At 37.2% G+C, this 21027-nt stretch overlaps 1 protein-coding gene across 3 annotated transcripts in view; it reads left to right on the top strand.

Moving 5' to 3' along the window:
• Window positions 1-21027, top strand: part of CRPPA (CDP-L-ribitol pyrophosphorylase A) — a 431068-nt gene that overhangs the window by 313687 nt on the left and 96354 nt on the right. For 2 of the 3 annotated variants that reach the window (XR_007460022.1, XR_007460021.1), the window contains exon 10: window positions 6497-10378. Coding sequence is in view for 1 of the 3 variants with exons in the window: in XM_049641571.1 (XP_049497528.1) it covers window positions 6497-6601 (105 nt within the window). In the remaining 2 variants the exon portion in view is untranslated. Of the gene's footprint in view, window positions 1-6496; window positions 11838-21027 lie in introns of those variants that run through there. The other variant, XM_049641571.1, reaches the window with a different exon arrangement.

Genomic DNA, 21027 nt, shown 5'->3' with positions numbered 1-21027 from the left:
AATGTTGCCATCTCTTCCCTATCTTTTTTTTAACACATTAATTATACTTATTTTGAAATTCTTTCAGGCCAATTCTAACATATGGACTATGTCTGAAAATGGTGCAATATATGAATCCAATATATGGATCGTTTTCTCTCCTTTATGGTTTTTTTTCCTGCTTTTTTTGCTTTCTGCCTCTTTACTCATCTAGTAAGATTTTATTATATGCCATACTTGAGTTATAAAACGTTTTAAACGCTCTAGCTTATTTTATCTTCCTCCAAAGAATATTAAAATTTGTTCTGGAAAGCATTTGTATTATTGGGAGATCAACCTGATCTTCTGGAGACTGTTTAACCTTTGTTAGGGCCGGTCCAATTCAATTTTTTCTTTATTCCCAGGCTGCACGCATGGCCTTTTAGAGCTCTGAACTGCAAGCCATGGGTATTCACCAAGGTCTCTTCATTCTAGCCAAACTCAGATCTAACCTTCTTGTCCTCAGTACGGTGTAGCCTCTGAAACTTTTGCTCAGCTCCCAGCTTTCCAGCAGTTATTCTCTGCTAGACGCCACTGGGTTTCTTCCTGTGTAAGCCCAGTTTAAAAGCTGGCCAAGGAATCAAGGAAAGTTTAGCAGATTTTTAGAACTTCTCTGCAAGTCCCCACTCCCAGGGACTTTGCCTGCAGAAATCCAACGACCTTAACAACTCTAAATTGCAATCTGTGTCTTTTCTGCCTGAGAAATTATCATTCTTCTCTTCTTGGGCTCTGTATCACTTTATACTTTGGAAAAAATCTCTCAACACGATAGCAGGGGTGAATGTTAGCTAATAGGCTTGTCTTTCAAGGGTTGTAGACATAGAGAGGTGACTGTCCAAGACCTGCAACAGTATTTTTACATATGGTAGATCATCAGATTTAACTGTCACATATGATCAGAGGGTGATATCAGCCCCTCTGTCAGGTGTGAAATTAGCGCACACCATAAAATAATTCTAATAGTTATTATGAATGGATATTTACCTAAGTCTGTGGTTTACGGGTGTCTGATGTAGTCCCCACAGACAAGCTGTGATGTAGCTAATATTGTTATCTCTGTTTTAGATGAAAAAAAAAAAGGAGAACTATGAAACTACATAATTTGCTAAAGATCACTTGAATATTGTCAAAGCCTGTATTTTAGTACCAGCGGACTCATGATAGAGTTGGTGCCCTTATCAGTTGCATAATTTATTAAAAGAATAGTGTATTTAAGGAATATACAAGTGGGCTGGTGTGCACCAGTTACCTTTGTAATTCAATTTTTGTAATTCTGGCACATAAATCGAGAAATATTTTTAAATTGAACATACATGCCCTGCACCCAGGTTCCCCTATTTTTAACAACTAAAATCCATCGTTCATTCACATATCCTTAGTTTTACCTAATGTATTTTCTTATTACAGGATATTTTATTACTTTTTGTTGTCATGTCTCTTTAGGCTCCTCTTGGCGATGACAGTTTCTCAGATTGTTTTTTGATAAACTTCACAGTTTTGAGGAGGACTGGTCAGATATATTGTAGGATGCCCTCTTTTGTTTGTATGTAATGTTTTCCTCATGATTAGACTGGGCTTACAGGTTTTGGGGAGGAAGACCACAGCAGTAAATGCCATTTCATTATATCATACCAAGAATGTGTACTATCAACAGGAGTTTTCAGTATTTATGTTGAATTTGCTTAGTTTTAACATTAAACATTTTTATTATATAATACCTGGTATACACAAGGGAATGCACATATGTATACATATACATATATATGTGTGTTTGTGTGTGTGTGTGAGAGAGAGAGAGAGACATAATAAACATAGACATAATAAAATGACCACCTGTAAGGCCCCTGTGTTCCCCCCCCCCCCCACACGGGTTAAAAACACTGGTTTGCATATCCCCTGGCAGCAAGAAATGCTTTTTTAAAGATCTCAGCCAGGGCACCTGGGTGACTCAGTCATTAATCATCTGACTACGGCTCGGGTCATGATGTCATAGTTTATGGGTTCAAGGAGCTCGAGCCCCACTTTGGATAAAACACAAACCCCCGGTGAGTGCCACTTTTCTCTCTCCCCCTCTGCCCCTCACTATTTACACCCTCTGTCTCTCTCACTCTCAAAAAAAAATATCTATGTGAATTTGCATTTTTTCAAAACTACATTAGCAATACTTTTATAGAGGTAAGAAATTTTGAGATGAGTTTGAAATCCACACATTATTTGAATATCTGCTTTTGTACATACTAGAATTTTCTGATTGTAGGTGTGTCTCAGCATCTTGTTTAATCACTTTTTAAATTTCTCTATTTTTCAGGAATAAAGTAAGCTCAGGAGGGAAAACAGTAGAATAACATAGTTTCTTCTCACCGAATTAAAATCGTTCTAAATGATGCCTATAAAGATTGCACAAATAAATTAACCTTTATTTTTTTTTAAATTTTTTTAACGTTTATTTATTTTTGAGACAGAGAGAGACAGGGTGTGAACAGGGCAGGGGCAGAGAGAGAGGGAGACACAGAATCTGAAACAGGCTCCAGGCTCTGAGCTGTCAGCACAGAGCCTGACGCGGGGCTCAAACTCACAGACCGTGAGTGAGATCATGACCTGAGCCGAAGTCGGCCGCTTAACCGACTGAGCCACCCAATAAATTAACCTTTAAAAGAGCATTCTTACTTAAATTCATTGTTTAAAAATGTGTAAGTTATGGGACTCTAAAATGAGGACAGAAGCCTTATTCTAAGATAAAGAAATGTGATTTTTGTAGCCCTAGGATCTTAAACAGATTTCTTCCCCTTGTTCATTCGTTACTTGGTGGCTTTCATTATCACAAGTATAAACTGGTTTCATAGAAGCTATTCAGATAGTCTTTTTCTGTTTATTTTTAGAGGAGGAAACTTAATTTTCATCATCTTTTGTATGTCTCAGTAAATGAGACAGGTGTGGATGTGTATTATAAACTGTGCAGTATTGTAATTAATTAATCATAAGGAGTGACAAATACATATTTATAGTTAATTTGTATTTTGTTCAGTTTTAGAGTATTCTGTGTATTTATGAATGAATAACATTTTAAGCATAAACATATATGGCCTTAGAATGATTTGTTAATACGTGATTTTCAGGAAACCTGTACAGCATTTGAAATCCAATATTGAAATGTCATTAAAACTAACTTGAGGGGTGCCTGGGTGGCTCAGTCGGTTAAGCGTCCGACTTCAGCTCAGGCCACGATCTCGCGGTCCGTGAGTTTGAGCCCTGTGTCAGGCTCTGGGCTGACAGCTCAGAGTCTGGAGCCTGTTTCCGATTCTGTGTCTTCCTCTCTCTCTGCCCCTCCCCCGTTCATGCTCTCTCTCTGTCTCAAAAATAAACGTTAAAAAAAAATTAAAAAAAAAAAAACTCACTTGAGGGTCACCTGGGTGACTCACTGGGTTAAACCTCTGACTTCAGCTCAGGTCGTGATCTAACTGTTCACGAGTTCAAGCACCACATCAGGCTCTGTGCTGACACTGCAGAGCCTGCCTGAGGTTCTCTCTCTCTTTCTCACTCTGTCTCTGTCTCTCTGCCCCTACCCCACTTGTGTGCTCCCTAAGAAATAATAATTAATTTTAAAAATCTTTAAAAAAAAAACCTCACTTGCAAGATGCAAAGTACTGACCATTTAGCCCCTTTGTGGGTTTTCCCCAGCTCTCCCCTTTTGAACACAATCAGGCAAACTGATGGAAAAGAGGAGCTTATGCAGAGGTGGTCTCTCACCAACATCCTCATAAGTGAGGAACCTTGGATCTCTGAGCTGGTGAAGGTGTGATAGTAGAAAGGTTTTGATTATATTCTTTGTGCCATTGCCAGGCTTCCTGCTAAATGTGAAAATAGGAGTCAACAAAGTAACCCAAAAGTGGTCACTGTTATTAATAAATGAGTTAAACTGAAAGGGTGATGATGTCTCTATCATATAGCCTCCTGTGATTTGAATTCATTATAATTTGTGGAGTGCTACCATGTGTTAGGCATTGAACTAAGTGTTCCTTATTCAGAAAGAAAATGAAAAATTCTTTATATCAAGAAACTCATCATCTGGTAGAAGAGATAGATGGTTAACTCAAAAGGCTATTGCAAACTCAGTGTACCAGAGGAATTCATAGCTGTGGAAACAGATTCACCTCACCCAACTGGGCTGGAGGGCAGGAGTTAGGGTAGATTGTAACCATTGAAAACTGGGCCGAACTATAAAGAGTAACCACGGTCAGCCAAACTTGAAAGGGAGTGGGATAGCTTTTCTGGCAAAGGCATTAACTGGTGCAAAGGGGGGAGAGGCTAGAAAAAGAGCTTGTTTGGGCAATCGTAAGCAGTTCTGTGTGACTGGGAGAATTTAGTAATCATAAGGGAAAGGCAGGAAGAGGATGGAAGGGTAAAGAGGTAAAGGGTTCTGACTTGATCCTGAAGTTCAAAAGGTGGCCTTGAAAGGATTTTAGGCAGTGTAGTGAGGTGAGCATATCTGTACTTCACATTAAGTGTTTTGATTCCTGTGTGGGAAACAGGGTAGAAGAGGACAAGACTTGAAAGAGACTGTTGGTGAAATTGCTGCAGTAATTCAGGACAGAGATGTTTTGCTGGCAGCAGGGCTTTGAATGGCTTGTATGGATTGAAAAAAACACCAAGGAGGTAGAAGCAGGAGGTACTTTGCTACACTGAACATTAGGAAAGGGCATTAAACGGATGCCTGGGTGGCTCAGTTGGTTAAGTGTTGGACTCTTGGTTTTGGCTCAGGTCATGATCTTACAGTTCGTGAGTTTGAGCCCCACGTTGGGCTCTGTGCTGACAGCATGGATTGTGCTTGGGATTCTTTCTCCCTCTCTCTCTTCCCCTCCTCTGCTCACTCCTCTCTCTCAAAAACAAATAAATAAACATGGGGGGAAAAAAAAGGAAAAGGCGTTAAGGATGATGCCCACATTTAGAGGTTGGTTACCAGGTCCTTCTTTTTTTTTTTTTTTTTTTTTTTTCTTCAACTTTTTTTTTTTTTTATTTATTTTTGGGACAGAGAGAGACAGAGCATGAACGGGGGGAGGGGCAGAGAGAGAGGGAGACACAGAATCGGAAACAGGCTCCAGGCTCCGAGCCATCAGCCCAGAGCCTGATGCGGGGCTCGAACTCACGGACCGCGAGATCGTGACCTGGCTGAAGTCCGACGCTTAACCGACTGCGCCCTCCAGGCGCCCCCCAGGTCCTTCTTTTTGAACCTAGTGTAATTAATAACACAAAAATCTTTTTAAAGGTATTATCTCTCTTTTGACTTTCTTTTCCCCTTCATACTATCGTCCCTTCATCCCCTCAAGAAGCGTAAACCATTAGAGTAAACATATATCCATAGGCAGTATGATTTCAAAGGCAAAACCACATTTTAGCAACTTGTGAGAAACTCATTTCACTAATTTGCCTGATCCTTACTTCACAAACAACAAGCCGTTTTTATTTTTCCTCCCAACCAGTATTCACAGTTTATAACAAAGTCTGTTGGAGAACACTCAGAAACAAGATGAAGGAAAGGTTTGCATCATTGATGAACTATTCACACTTGAGTGATGAGCCAAAGTTGGTCAGATATTGGATTAAGGGAAAATCTTTTGTTTCATACTGTTAACATTTGAAACTGTGTCAGAGTTTTCTTGGTATCTTGGGTGGATACTTTTTGCATATAATGAAAAGTGCTTGCAAAAGCATTTCTCCTTGGGGGCACTGGGTGGCTCAGTCAGTTAACCCTCTGATTTGGGCTCAGAACATGATTTCATGGTTCATGGGTTCAAGCCCTGTGTCAGGTTTCTGACACTGACATCTCAGATCCTGGAGCCTGCTTCAGATTCTGTGTCTCCTTCTCTCTCTGCCCCTCCTGGCTTATGCTCTGTCTCTCTCTCTCAAAAATATATATACCTTAAATTTTTTTTAATTTCTTCTTTATTTGAGGGACCAAGTATATACCAGTGGCTGTGGCCTGAGTTCCATAAATGCCTACTCTAGAGAGCAGCATACCTTGAAAAGTGGCTCATGAAAACAGTAGAATAGTGGTTATCAGCAGCTGAGTGGGGAGGAGATGGGGAGATGTTGATCAAACAGTACAAACTTTACTTATAAGTAAATAGGTTCTGGGGATTTAATGTATAACATGGTGCCTATAGGTAACAATATTTTATGCTTGAAAGTTGCTAAGAGAGTAGATCTTAAATGTTTTCACTACCCTTGTAGTGGTAGCTGTATGAGGTGATGGATTAAGTTTCTTGTAGTAATCATTTCATAATTTATATGTATATTATATCATTACATTGTACACCTTAAACTTATGCAATGTTATCTGTCAGTTATGTCTCTATAAAGCTGATGGAAAAACTAAAAATGAAGAAATATTAAAAAAACTTGAAGTAACTATTAAATTTAATGTGTGACATCTTTTTAAAAATTATTATTATCTTTTTTATTTTTTTTTTTATTTTTTTAGGACGAGCAGAAGCTACAGGAAAGTTTAAGGCAAGGTGCTACGATTATTGCCACCTTAATCAAAGAAAGAAATTCTGGACTTGTTGGTCAGCTCCTGGTAGCATGAAGAACACAAAGATAATTACTTATTGGGTTTTAGAAACATTTATCTAGGTATCTCTGCTGTGCTCCCCTCCCTATTATATGTAGTGGCATGTTTATATTGTCTTTTATGTCTCATAATTGGTGGGATATGATGTTTGGGTTAAAAAAGTGGATCATTGTTTATATCTGTGAAATAAAAATATACTTTTGTGCATGTCAAATATAAATTGAATCAGAAAATAGGTAAATGGAAACTAATTGCTTTCACATAATCTTTGCACAAAAGCATAAAAGATTGAATAGAAATAATGACGGCTGAGGTAATCATCCTCGAAATGAGAATTCAGAAAACAACCATGATCTTATCTCTGTGTTAATTAGCAAATCACATTGTCTTGATACTAATAGATATGACTTAGAATTGTTCTTAATACTAAAATTGTCCTCTTACCATGTGATATTTTGACCTGTATTCTAATTTTCCACACCTTAAAAAATAAATAAAAGAGGAGATAACAGGGAACTCTGGTTGAGATATTTTCACCGTTGGGCCCACATTACTCTAGGTCCATAAAAAAGATGTAATCCTCTCCTACTTTCTGTTTTAAAATTGTCTGTTTTCCTTGGTTTATGAAAAATAATTTTGACTTACTTTGAATGGTCTCTGATTTTTCTGGATACATTTAAAAGAAGACTGGAAATCCTCATGAAAGTGAAATTATTTTGGTCAATCCCAAATTAGTCTTTTTTTGAAAAGGAGGGAGTCATTGCATCTTCAAGAATTAAATTATTTTTTGATACAGATACTGCTGTTGTTTAAAATCAAGTTTTCAATCTTTCAAATTGCTCCTGGTATATACACCTTAAATGTGTAAATGATTTTCCCTAAAACTAAATTTTACAATTATGTACATCCAATCATTAGAGATAACTTTTATTCTATATTTACATTTACTTCATACAAACACATTAGATCAGATTCCAAGACTTAGGTTACATGTGGAAACTATAAAAGCTGCAGGAGATGTTATCAGTTGAAGATCGACTGTGAAATACCTACATTAAGGAATTTCTTCTTAACAAGTTGGATGATTTTCTCTAGTTTTCTCAAGGATCTCTTTTGGTTGGAGAGTTGATGTTTTACATTTCAGTAATGGTAGAATATAATGGACCTGGAGTTATTACTATAATTCATTCTCTTAAATGAAATGTATTGTTTCATTGTAGTTTGGATGTAAATTTCTGGGCTTGCCACTTTTTTCCTCTCTCTCTAGGGATGTTAAGAAATATAAAATAAATGATATAATTCAAATTCTTGAGGATGAAAATATATGGATAATGTGTAGATTTTTGGTTAGAATGCCTATGTCATTGTTAAGGTGGTGGGCTGGCTGTGTTGGGAAAGGTTCACACCTGCACCTTTTTAAGTCTTCAGGTGAAAATGTTTTAAGAATTTGGAAGTGCTTATAAAGGCAAATAGGGAAATGTTTCAGGGTTTTAAAGAGAAAGTGCCTTTGAGTAAAGGCAAGAATCGGCCTATCTATGACACAGCAAAACTATTCTATTGATTGAGTGCTAGTTAAGTTACCTTAGATTCCAACTTATTTATGGACTGTTATGCCAGACGAAAATTTATCTAGGAGCAATGACTGTGAGTTTACCCTAGGCAATTAGAATAGTGTAATGAGGTTTTAGTTAATATTAAATTGTGCATGAAATAATTACCATCATCATCATCACCTTATCATAGCATTCGATCTTTTTCTTTACAGTTTATAAAGTGATTCACAGCTTTGAAAATAATTTAAAGAAGTCTTCTCACATCCTTGACTGCTTAGATGGAACTGGAGGTTCAGGGATCTTTAACTGCCTTGTCCACAGCCATGGGGCTGCGTAGTGACAAAAAGTAGGGATTAAACTCAGGACCACTCATAGTAAGTTTCAAGCTCATCTCCCTGTTTAATCATAATGCTGGCAAAGGACATCCAGCCGAGAAGCTATGGGAAGTAAGCCAGAGGCTCCAACTGTGCATTGGAGGAATGGATAAGGAGGGACAGATCATCCCAATGACCAGAGGAAAGTCCTGAAGCTTTTGGCTTTCTAGCCATCTTTCCAACATAGACTAATTGGTAATTGTAGCTAGAGGTGAAGGGAATGGAGAGAAGTATTAGCCAAGAGAGAAAGATAGACTGGTTGTTTTTATTGTTTAAGAGATCCAGAGGCAAATTTTATAGTTACATTTTCATCACTGCTTCTGTAAACTTAATTACTTTCATGGGAACTGTCTTTTTTTCACTTTATTTTCCCAAATATTGTTAAAAATAATAGTAATTTATGCTTCAGGGGTGTAAAATTGTCCTCTACCTGTGGAAAGTTCTGTGGAAAGACTCTTCTTTCTAAATGTTTGCTAATTGAGTGCAATTTAATTAGCCTTTTAAAGAATTTAACAGTGTGTTCAGTGGTTTGGTTAATGACATACTGGTAAGAGGTATAAATTTTTTAAAACCGCTCAGTTTGAGAGATAACTTGTTGCAAGTATATGAATTTACAGGTAAGAATTAGACTTCCATATTCCACTCAGAGCCATTCTTTCTGTGGTCACTTTAAGCGATTTGCATTGGCTCAACAGGTAAACTTTCACTTTCATACTGGATCTTTAGCACTATAAAACTTTACTATGTATAAATACAATGATCATTTTGTAAAAATTACAATGCACTAAAACATTTTCTTATATTAAATCTTCACATTTTATTTCCTTTTAATATTGAAACTACTTAGGCCAAGGAAAAATAAGTAATAGTTTTAAGTGTTAAAGCCATTTTGATGAAGAAAGATTGAATTTTAAAAGTTTAATTCAAAAATAAACAGAATAAATGAAAAATACATATCATGTTGGGCTTTATTAGTGTGGTTTAAAATAAGTCAGAACTGGCTGTGTGAGGTACACAGCCTGGGGTACTGTACCACTTTATATGTTCTTGTACATTTTTAGTTTCAAAATGGTGAAAAATGCACAGATTTTTTTAAATGACAGCAACACACTATTCAAGATTTTCAATATATTCTCTTTATAAAGCAAAATATGTGTTTGATAAATAACTAAGTGGTTGATATTTTAATATCCAATGGCAGTTGTCATTGATATTTAGTGTATATATACATATTTTTAAAACTAACTCAATTACAATTGAATAAATATAACATTTACTCTCAGAAAATAACAGTGATGTTTTATTTTATAGAATTTGAGATCCAGATTTATTATTCTGTAAAATATATTAAAAATGTGCAAAATCAGAAGTCTCAGTTTTTTTTTTTCTTCTTTCCCTCATATTAAGCAGGTTTCCTAGCAATTAAAATGGCTGCTGAGAATATAAAAGCTATATTCAGTCACAGTGGAATGGAGTACTGTGATTACTTAACAGTGTCTGCATGGGGGTAGTGAATTGAATTTGGTTCAGAAATATTCTTTCTTTCCACTTAGCTTCCATAGGAGGAATATATGTGCACGACTTGACTTTGGGATTCACCGTGTAAGCTACTCTGACCAGCAGAGTGAGGCACAAGTGGCTTGTGTATGCCTGAGACTAGACTTAAGAGACTTTGCATGTTGCCACTTGCTCCGTTCTGCTCTTGCCCCCACCGTGAGATGAACATGTCCTACCTGGCCTGGTGTCTCCAAAGGAAAACAAAAGCCCAGATCAGCCGATGTCCAGATAATCAACAAATGGATGAAGAGCCCCAGCTGAGAGCAGCAGGGTTCCCCAGGCCAGTTCAGGTGACCTCCACCAGACAGGTGAGCTAAAGCAACGCTCAGTGTTGTTTGCTAATACTATGTTTTGAGACTTTTTATTACACACCAAGTGGTAACCAAGGAAAGAACATCTGTGGCAGTGCATCAGTACGTTTGTCCTCACAAATCTAGGATGTATCTACAGACACACATTTTGTTAAGTAGAATGCTTGTGAGGAGAAATGTTGGTCCCAAAGTACTAGAAGGTCCTGAGGGTTACTTCCTCCCTATTTAATAGTTACTAAAAGAAAAACAGACCTGAAAGTTTTAGAAAAGTTTACAAAAGAAGTTAAACTTTCTTGGGCCTAAAATGATATTGAATTGAAATACAGGCATTTAAAATAATAATAAAAATGACTAACATTTATTGAGTGAGTGCTATGTTCTAGAAATTGTTCTTAGTGCTTTGCATGTATCTTTTTTTTCTTCATAATAACTTTATGTGCCAGGTGGTGTACCAATCTGTTTTACAAAATGAAGAAACCAAGGCATATACATTTCAAATAACTTCTTGAGAGTAAGAGTCACCCAAGCAGCATGTGGGAGAAATGAGGTTCACAAAGGGCTTTCTCACTTTAGAGCTCATATTCCTAAACACAATGACCTGCAATATTACAAAAACATAATACTTTAAGATCTTTTAAAGAATGACTCTCAAAAGAGTCTTCTTTAATAAGAGGGGAAAAAGCTAAGTCCCATTGTCTTTCAGTATTTCTATACTCTTCCTTTCCTTTGCCCATCATCACCCGCAACACATGAACATGCTTTGGAACATCACTGTGTCTGCCTGTGCCATTAAAATTTACAAAGACTAATACTGATGTACAGTTACTATCAATGACATCTCTGAGGGCTCTAAAGTTGTAGGAATTTCCTAGTGGATGTCAGATACACTTGAATAATGAAAAAGCAGAAGTACTTTCCTGATGAACCAGAGGTGCATATAGCTATTTGTGCCTCAGCAACATGAGAAGACATGAAAAGAGAAGTAGAAATCCATTCATCATGTTTATAGGAGAAAGGAAAGTCTAGAGAAATGCCAAGGCATGACGAAGTATGAAGTCTTCCCTGGCCATTAGACAGTCCTAAGCACATATGCCAGTATTCGCTTGATGGGCAGTTTTTGGGGTGAATGGTGCTCCGTATAATGAGGTAGACCTGAGCAGAGCCAGATTGTTTTCTCTTACCATCTGAAGTATTGGAATCTTTGATTTTTAAAAATGGCTTCACAGCTGAAATGCATTATGTAAATATATTCTGTACTTAGTTGAAGATACTACCAAATACTCTGAGCAGTTCTTAAAACATATGGGTCTATTTAGCAGCATGGATAAAGCTTGACTTGTCAAATGCATTATTATTATTATTATTTTTTTTTTTGGCCAGTTTAACCTTAATTAATCTTTGCAGGGTCTCTTTGAGGTAGGTCTGTATCAGCCTTGTGTTGTGACAGTTGCAAAAAGGCATATGCAGAGATTAAGGCCTCCTGATCACTCCACACACTGAAAGCCAAACTGAGTTTGGGAATCCAGAATTTCTGAGTCTACTGCGGACAGTTTTTCAGGGAATTAGATTACAACTAGGAGGGGGCTGTTCTGTACTTAAGGTTTTAACAAAATCTAAACCTGCATCCAGAATTTTACCTAGAGGCATTCCCTCATTTTTCATTTTGCAAAATTGCACTTGAGCCCAGGGGCAAAAACTTCAACAAGGCACTCTTAGTGATCTTTCTGACCCGAGTGGAGACATGATTTGAGATTCCAGAAGGAAGCCAATTTTGTAAGAATTTCCACTAGTCTGTAGACTATAATAATTGGGTTATTTGGATAAGGTTTGGCAAAGCATCTAGAAGATTAACTGAATGAGGTTTCTGGAGGTTTGCCATTCTGGAGCTATCCATTTTGTTCTTTGTTCTACCTCATTATAAAATGCACTATTGAAATTGGTTGGTTTGTTGGTATGTGAGGTTTTGCTTTCTCCCGCCCCCCCTTCTTATTCTTTGCATCTGAGCCCTTAATTTGGTTGAAAGCAAGCTCTTCAGTCTAAGTGGATAACAAAACATCCCTTTGAGGAGAAGGAAATAGATGATAAAATCTGCATGTTACTAACTTTTTCAATAGTTTGAAGGAATTTCTCTTCCATCCTGTGTGTGTTTTTAAGACCCTGTTAAGTTCATAGTTCCTTTTTTCTTTTCTTGTTTGAATGGAAGATCATTCTCTTGAGTTTTAAAAATGTATTATTGAACTGCCCAGTTCAGGAATTTCGTTGCCTGTTTTACTGAATGGAGGTATGTATGACCTGATAGTAAAAGAATGCTATTCAAAGACATTTCCGCCTGTTTGTTTCTTGGATCAGTGACTGTTGACATAAAATCTGGAAAGAAGCCAAAATGTGTAAACAAATTAAGAATTTTGAGTATCCCAGTGGGAATATCCATAACTTTTACCATGAATCAGGAATTTAAGATAAGTGTAATATGCTTTAATAAGATAGCAGGGCGAAACAACTATAGACAAAATATCCTTGGCTTTAGTTCGAGAATCTTAATGGATATTAAAAGATCTGGTTTAATTGTGCAGTTATACATAACACTACTTTTCCCCAAACTTATATATGTTGCCTAAATTGAATTTAATTTTTATTTCACTAACTTTTAGTTGTTTACTATCAGACAAACTTTCAACTCTGAAGTCACTGCTTTAAATTATTTTGGCCCACCAAATATATAGGATATGTAAATTATTTATCTTTACCCTTGATAATGAATCACCCTCTACCCATCTGCATAAATCTGTGACTACAGTAAATGACACTTTGGTAGACTGGGGGTTTTTCCACTAGTATTTTTTTGATATATATACTCTTCTTCCAACTGTCTCTCTAGCATATGAATTGAAAATTGTGGTCTCTCTAGTTCCTTTCACTTAGAATTAAAACTTAAATGTGAAACTTCCCCCTTAAGAAAGATTACCCTAAGTTTAATTCCTCTTAAACTTTGAAAAGGTTTATCACCATTAGGATATCTCTATTAATTTCATCTTGATATTCTCTCTCTCTCTCTCTCTCTCTCTCTCTCTCTCTCTCTGTGTGTGTGCGTGCGTGCGTGCGTGCATGTGTGCATGTAGGGAGAGAATGTAGACAAAGAAAAAAATGGATATATTTTTTCATGTCAACATTTTTTTGAAAGAATTATTCTCAAACAATTGCAGCATGAGCTTGGCCTCTGCACATATAAGAAGAACTTCTAGAGATTAGCATATTAGCTCTCACTGATTTAGCAAAGTTTATCTTAAATAAATTGGGAAAATAGAGAAAATATATTGTACCTACCCATATAACAAATACAAATTTGTATATAGTAATTATGCATAATTAACAATACTGATTGGCAAAGCAGATGCAACACAATTTTTAAGTAATTGTATAGCTTTAATAATAGAGACCTCACTAGCCCCTGATGTAAAATGATTTTACATTATTGTTTTTTAAACTTATGTTATTAAAACATGAACTCATATGGTTTCTGCCAGTGGCTACACTGACTCAAAGTCATACTCCCTACAATTTCATGAATGCTCTAGAATAAGTCCCTCGGTTTCTCTTACTCTTTTCATTGTGTTGCCATGTTGTAACTTCTCCTAATGATGGTCATGAGAAAACCACTCTGGGTCCTGCTGGTTCTAGTCTTAACTGTTCCCATGTGTCCTCCTGTAGCCCCAGAGGAGGGACTGTCCTTGTATCCAGGGTATCAGTCTTGGACGCTCTTCCAGCTCACTCAGAGAGCTTAACCAAGGAGCAATTCTAGGAGGTAGAGGCTGGATGCTCCCTAACATTGTAGTCATCTCTCTGTTGCTGCAGGGATATGTGCTGCTACCAGCGAGAAGCAAAGGTAGGTTTTCCAGTCACATCGGGCGTGTCTCCACTGGCTCACTATCAGAAACACTCGATTCCTGGGTGTCTGGTCCCAGTTATTCCTAGACCAGAGAGCAAGCCGTGCCTACCCTCAGCTACATCTTCATTTGAAGGACTGATTTATGTCTTGTCTCCCGATGAGACCCTCTTCAGAGTGGGTGATAGCACTATCATCCCTTCTCTTCAAGAGAAATGCTCAATGTGTCCAACAAGTTCAACATAAAGGAGTGTGAATGTCAGATTTCCTAAAGTCTGGATTTTTTAGTGTTAGCCATGGTTAATTTGCAACACTAAGAAAACGATCTTTTCTTCCCCAAAATACCGTATCTAACTGGGAGAAATATTTTATGAGACTTGACTAAATTAGACAGTTTTACAAAGTAACACAAATGAAGGGCAAAGTATGTAAAATAAAGACTCTGCTTTTTTTTTCTTTATAAAATTGCTGTGATCTTTATTATAGTAGAAGAGGATCTTAGAGACCGTTATTCAGTTATAATTACCATTGAGTTGCATTTTATTCTTCTCCTAATAATTTTTACATATCTGATATAACTTTTATGAGAACTCAGTTATCCATACTTTATAGAAAAGCCTGAGGCTCACAGAGAACACGTGATGTTCCTAAGATCACACAACTCATAAGTGGCACTGCCAGTTTCCAAATCCTGTATTTTTTTTAATTCCCCCTATGCTTCTTGTCATCAATAGGGTCTAAAAGTTATCAGTAAGAAATGTTATAAGTTAGAATAAGAAATGACAAAGGATAAATGTGGTTATCAGTGGAGCTTTTGAGAGTCTACTTGATCAGTCGGGTTTAAGTTTTTGTTTCTATCCTCATTACTTTGTGGGCTTCAGGCCAGCTGTCAGAGATAGTCGTTAACAACAGAGGTGTATTTCCTGGTCAGTAAAGTGAGAACGCCAGAGCAGACCAAATGCTGGTCCCTAATTATTGAGTGTCTGTTATGTTCAAGACCTCTAGGTGCTGTGGAAATTGTATAAAGAGATGAAAGGCAGGATTCCTATTCTCCTTGAAATGTTTTTTTTTTTTTTCCTGGAAAAGTGAGAAAAACAAATGAAAATTATGACTATGGAAAGTGATACAGTAAAAGTGAAATAAGTGGTATCATTAGGTATTGACGGGTTCAGAGGAGAGAAATTCGAGCATTTGAGGTAGAGGCTTCTCTGTCTTATTGTGGCCCTAGTCTTGATGATTTCACTTAGGCTCTTACTAAATTCTTTCCCTGGGCTTTCACATAAGGCATCACATCCTCCTTTGCCGGTATTCGTGTAGCACCGGTGGATACCTTCACTTTCTGATTACATATTTTATTGAAATGTTCTTTTTATACATCTCTGTCCACTTTGAAGATGTAATCTCCTTGAGGCTAAGCATGAAAGTTTTACCTATCTGGCTAATTTCAGTTTTCATTAAATGTAACAGTAACCTGTAAAGTAAGGTCCCTTTCAGGCATGAAATTTAATTTCAGACTCTCAACAGTATCAACACCCTTTAATTAAGCCTTTATCTGCTGGGATATAAACCCTTGAGAAATGTACAGTCTTGTTTAGCAAGAGAGATGGAATACATAGATGAAGTGATATCTAGGAATCCATCGGAGCCTATGTAACATGTTGGAATCTTCGATTCATAAATTCATGTGTCTACAAAACCTATTTTTAAAAAAAATCAGTTTATCTGTGATTTCAAGCCCCAGTCCTCGGGGGTTAGGCTGGAAGTCAACCTCAGGCATCGTTCAGGGTCTTCTCTCATGGATGTTGGAAGACCCTGGGTGTCAAGCATCAGAGCATCATAACTGTCCCTCTCATTCTCAGCTGTTAGTCCTCACTGTCCTCACAGGGTCATCACCCCCTTCTCCATCTCCAGATCTCTCTTTTTTTCTCTTCTGGCCTCGAAGTTCCTTCCTCTCTTCCCCTTACCCAAGGATCATTAGTAATTCTAATGGAGTTTGACTTTTACACCAGAACGAGCTGCACCAGTAAGTTTAGGTTCTTCTTGCTTTCCCCCTTTCCGAAATCCCCGCAGCAAGGAACCACAAAGCCAGGCTACTATCTGTAAGTGTAAGTATGAGCAAAAAGTACAAAGAGCAAAAGACAAACGAATTACTCAAGTAATCCTGGCTACCGTATATTAAGCATTAAATGAGGGATGCCGATGACGAATGCCACGCGTCGCAGCGCATTTTTCTGATGTCTCGCAAACCCCTCCCACACCCAACGGATATCACGTGAACCGCCAACTGCTTACTGAACAACACTTTTATCCTTGGACTTATTACTATTTAGTTAAACTTCAAACAAAAACAAAAACCTGAAGTTCTGTTGTCCTCCTCAGGGACAGTCCTCTTTGGGAGGTTTGGGTCCTTTGGTATCACCTTATCCCACAGTTGTTCCTTATGCAACTTGCGTATCTTTCTTTGAATTATCCATCACATCTAGGCTCTCTCTTTTATTTCTTCGTCCTTTTGGCTTGTGTCCTCATCGCTAGAAGCTACTCGTGCCTTATATGCCACACATGGCAGGAAACCACTTACCATTTCCTGATCACACTGTTCTTTTGCCTTGCACCTTTGAACACACTCTTACTGCCTGGCATGCTCTATTCTTAGATCTTTTTATACACATTTGAATCACTCTTCTGCATCTATACTTATGTAGTACTGACCCACCACTCCAAAACTTACAGTATTTTAACACTAGACAACTTAAAAATAGAGGACACGTTTTATATGTCTCTCTTTTCTTTGAAATTAGAATAGTGAATGTTGGTTTCAGGTATAAAGAAGTTTGGCAGGCAGGCATACTTAATACTGAGTAAGCCTCCCAGATTTTCTTTCCCTTCAATAAGCCACATAGATGATGCTGTCCTCATTCTGAATTACTGACCCACCATCCTCAGGAACGCTCTACCTACTTTTTCTAGCAAGCAAATCCACCATTTGTCTTTCACTAGGACCCATCATCTTAGTCCACCTGTCTGTTTCCTGTCTGGTTCTATCCTTTAGGCCAAAACGTAGCTGCAGTGGAATTAGACACCTTGCCTTCCTGAGCGCACACCGGCTGTGCACTTTGACTCTTGCTCTTATCAGAAACATGTCACCTGTCCACTGTTGATTCGATCCCCATCCTTCCTACCAGATTAATTCCTGTTTCTGTTCTATTAGCATACCTTCCCTGACCTCTCCATTCTTATGGTACTTACAAGGTGCAAATTCATGACAATTCACATGCCGAGTCAGGTATGCTTATTTGTATAGCGTTTTTTTTTTTCTCCTCAGTTTGAGGACAAACACCATATCTCAATTTATAATTGGCTGCTCTACAAACCCTAGATATGCTTTGAATATGCAATGAGCATTTCATAGACATGTAGAACACTGACTTGCTAGGGATTAATCATGGAATGGTCATTTCATTTGCAACTGTGGCAGAAGTAACTTTTATTACCAGCTATTTCAGGTACCGCATTAGATACTTTATGTGCTGACATTTAATTTCACCTAATGGAGAATACATGTTCTGGTGTGTAAAACAAACAGTCCAGCTTTTGCATAATATAAGCTATTTCTTTTTATAATTTTACTTCTTAGGTCCTATTATGGTGGTGTCTATATGATTTTTAAAAGAGAGTGCTTCAATGTTGAGGAATTTAACAACATTCTCATACAAGGAAAAGGAAAAGAGCAGGAAGGAAGTCAGTTGTCAAAATCATTTATGAGTGGCCCCTGAACATCTGATCAGTTGTGCACTCTCATGAAAAATGCTTAAAGTCCTCGATACCTGGCATTTGTAACAGGCTTTTAAAGCCCAGTCTCCTTTGACATTTACTTTTTACTTCACTCTTTTCTGAAGGTATACAAATAATTCAAACAAGCTCTTGAAATCGTTTTATATACGTGCCGCTTTAATGGAAGCTAAGCTCCACCTGGTGGTAGAATTTGCTATTGTTTTGAACTCAATGTACACCGATCATTTCATTAGTAATAACGAATTCAATATACATCTTTCTATCTCTATATATGCATGCATGCATACATACAGTAGTGTGTGCATGTGTGTGTGTTTTTCAGTCTTTCCTCTGTCACAAAAGTTGTGAAATGCTCTTGTTACTTATTTTACTGGCACTGACATTTAAAACAGGGCATTTAGCACTGTATGATTTTAAATGTTTTATGATGCTCAGGCTCTCAGCATTGACCATAGTGATTTTATTGTGGAAGTCACAGACCAAATCTTTTCTCCCACCCATGTCTCATATTGTTCTTTCAAAGGATTTGATTTATGCTTTGATATAAAGACTCTTATAGTTCCTATGATATCATACAAACAACATGGAGAAGTGTTTGAAGATATTAAGTCATATTTTCATGCTGGAATAGCTCAACCCTTTACTCAGTACACAACTGTGTTCTGTCTCACAAGCATGAGAGAGGATTATTATCTATACCTCATATATTGAGTGACGTTGGGTAGCATTTAGCTTTATAAGGACTAGAAAATCCTTCAGAGTTTATGAACTGGAAGCCCTTTGGCTGGATTTAACCCATGGGTATGGGGTTTTTTTTTTTCATATTTGTATTAAAATTTAAAAGAGTTACCCATGTTTGAAAGTTGGAAAATGTCATTATAAAAATGTAGCTATCTAGCAATAAGGGACTTTTTAATTAATTAATTTATTTTTTGCAAGGCAAGTAAACTCAATGTGAGCAACAGTTACTCCTTTTTAGTTGGGGTACATGTTCTAATTTTCCATAAGCCCACTACTCCTTCATGCTCATACTCTGTATCCTCATCGTTATTGGCTGGCTTCTATAGGTATTAGTATTTGTGACCATTGTTGTTCTTCTGTGATGCTTCTCTGAGAAATTTATAGTCTAGTCGAAGGAGAAAATAAAGAAAGGTGGGTCAGTAACTATCAAAACCATGAAGGAAGCAATTCATATGAAAGTAAAGAATTGCTTTCTCTCAGATTTAACACATAGCCTCAGCAGTGGAATAGGTGTGCTTCATATGTACAAGATTTGAAAAGAAGAAGTACTTTCCCTAATGACTAGCTGACACAAATTTTAAAGGTTTCATTTTCTTTAAAGCACAAACTCCTGGGCTGGGAAGTATCCAAAGCTATATTATTTATTTTCATGTTGAGATTATTTTAGTTGTTTTAGGCCCCCTCAGATCCAAATGTTTATTTCACAAAGGGAACTGGACTCCAGACAGAGTGGCTTTGACAAAGGCACACGAGTCCTCTGTTGAAGATTTAAGGCTAAAATCTAAGCTCCCACATAAATATATGTACCTTTTCCACCCAATCAAATCATGTCCTGAACAGTTATTTTTATTACTAAGCCAGTTGCCCAGCCTTCCAAACCTGGTCCCCCTCTGAGGATGTTAAATACTTGATGCCCCACCACTTTTTTGATTTTCATTTTGCATCTCCCTTTAAAGGGAGCACCTCTTCTGTGACTAATAATTACCATGTTACAACCATCCTCACTAGTTGTGGCCAGAAAACCAATGGTCACCAAAGATGTTTACATTGTAAACCATATAACTCATGCATGTATTATGTCACATGGCAGAAGAAAATTAGGATTGAAGATGAAATTAAGGTTTTTAAAGGTTTTTATTTAAAGTCGACTTTAAATATGTTACACTACATGAAATGGATGGGCCCAATAATCATGATGCGACACTGCTGGCTACTGAAGTGTTCTTCTTAGGGAAGGAGGAGCCACAGAACAAGGCAGGCAGATGTACTTTAGAAGCTAGATTAAGGCAAGGAAACAGATTGGCCCCTTGAGCCTCGAGAAACATAGCCCTCTAACACCTTCATTTAAGCTCTTGGAGATTCATGTTGAAATTCAGGCCTACAGGACTGGAGGGTAATAAATTTGTGTCATTTTAACTCACAAAGTTCGTGGTAATTTATGACAGCAACAATGAAAAACTAATATACCAGCAAAGAAGTTTTGGCTGAAGTTTGCTCTCTGAAATTTTTGTCATGAAAAGAAAATATTTTCAAAGGTAGTCATGATTTTTATTTTTATTTTATTATTTTTTTAACTCATAATTTTTAGAACAACGCAAAATTCTTACCATCTCTTGTTCACCTCTTCCCTACCTTGTCTCGAGAATCACTGTTCTAAGCCATTCCTACCCCTATGTAGCAGAGAGAGAAGGTTTGATTAAAGACTTATGTTACTCCAGTGTGGCAGGGCAATGGGACTTCGCAGGTAGGAGACATATGGTAAAAAGAACTAGCAATAGGTAGAAGGTATCAAAAGATAAACTTTCTTTTTATTTTCCCCAAGAGTCCCATCGTCTGTTCATAGATTACTTCAATTTAAAAATGACATATGGACAAATTCTAAAATAATACTGGTGATTTGGCCACAGTTTAGTTTATCTAATGTTGGAAAGGCCACAGCCAAGTAGTGCTATAGACACAAGGGACTCTTTGATTCAAGTTCATGGCACACAGATTTTGGGGAAAGTAAATGGAAAGGGTTGAGAGGGAAGTGTAGTTGCTCTTGCGTGCAGAATTAGGAATTCAATGCGAAAGCTTAGACATCAGAATATTGAGAGTCTGTCAATAGAAATGGATTTAAGCACACATGAAGTATTTCTATGTAAATCAATTGCAGAATGTTCTCTCTCACTTGAAAATGCACTTAGAGCAAAAAGGAAATTTGTATCAATACTCTTTGGGGTTTATGATT

The sequence above is a fragment of the Panthera uncia genome, chromosome A2 (assembly GCF_023721935.1).
Source record: "Panthera uncia isolate 11264 chromosome A2, Puncia_PCG_1.0, whole genome shotgun sequence".
Classification (NCBI taxonomy): Eukaryota; Metazoa; Chordata; class Mammalia; order Carnivora; family Felidae; genus Panthera; species Panthera uncia.
The sequence above is the reverse complement of the archived record's forward strand: the minus strand, read 5'-3'. Positions and strand labels throughout refer to the sequence as shown.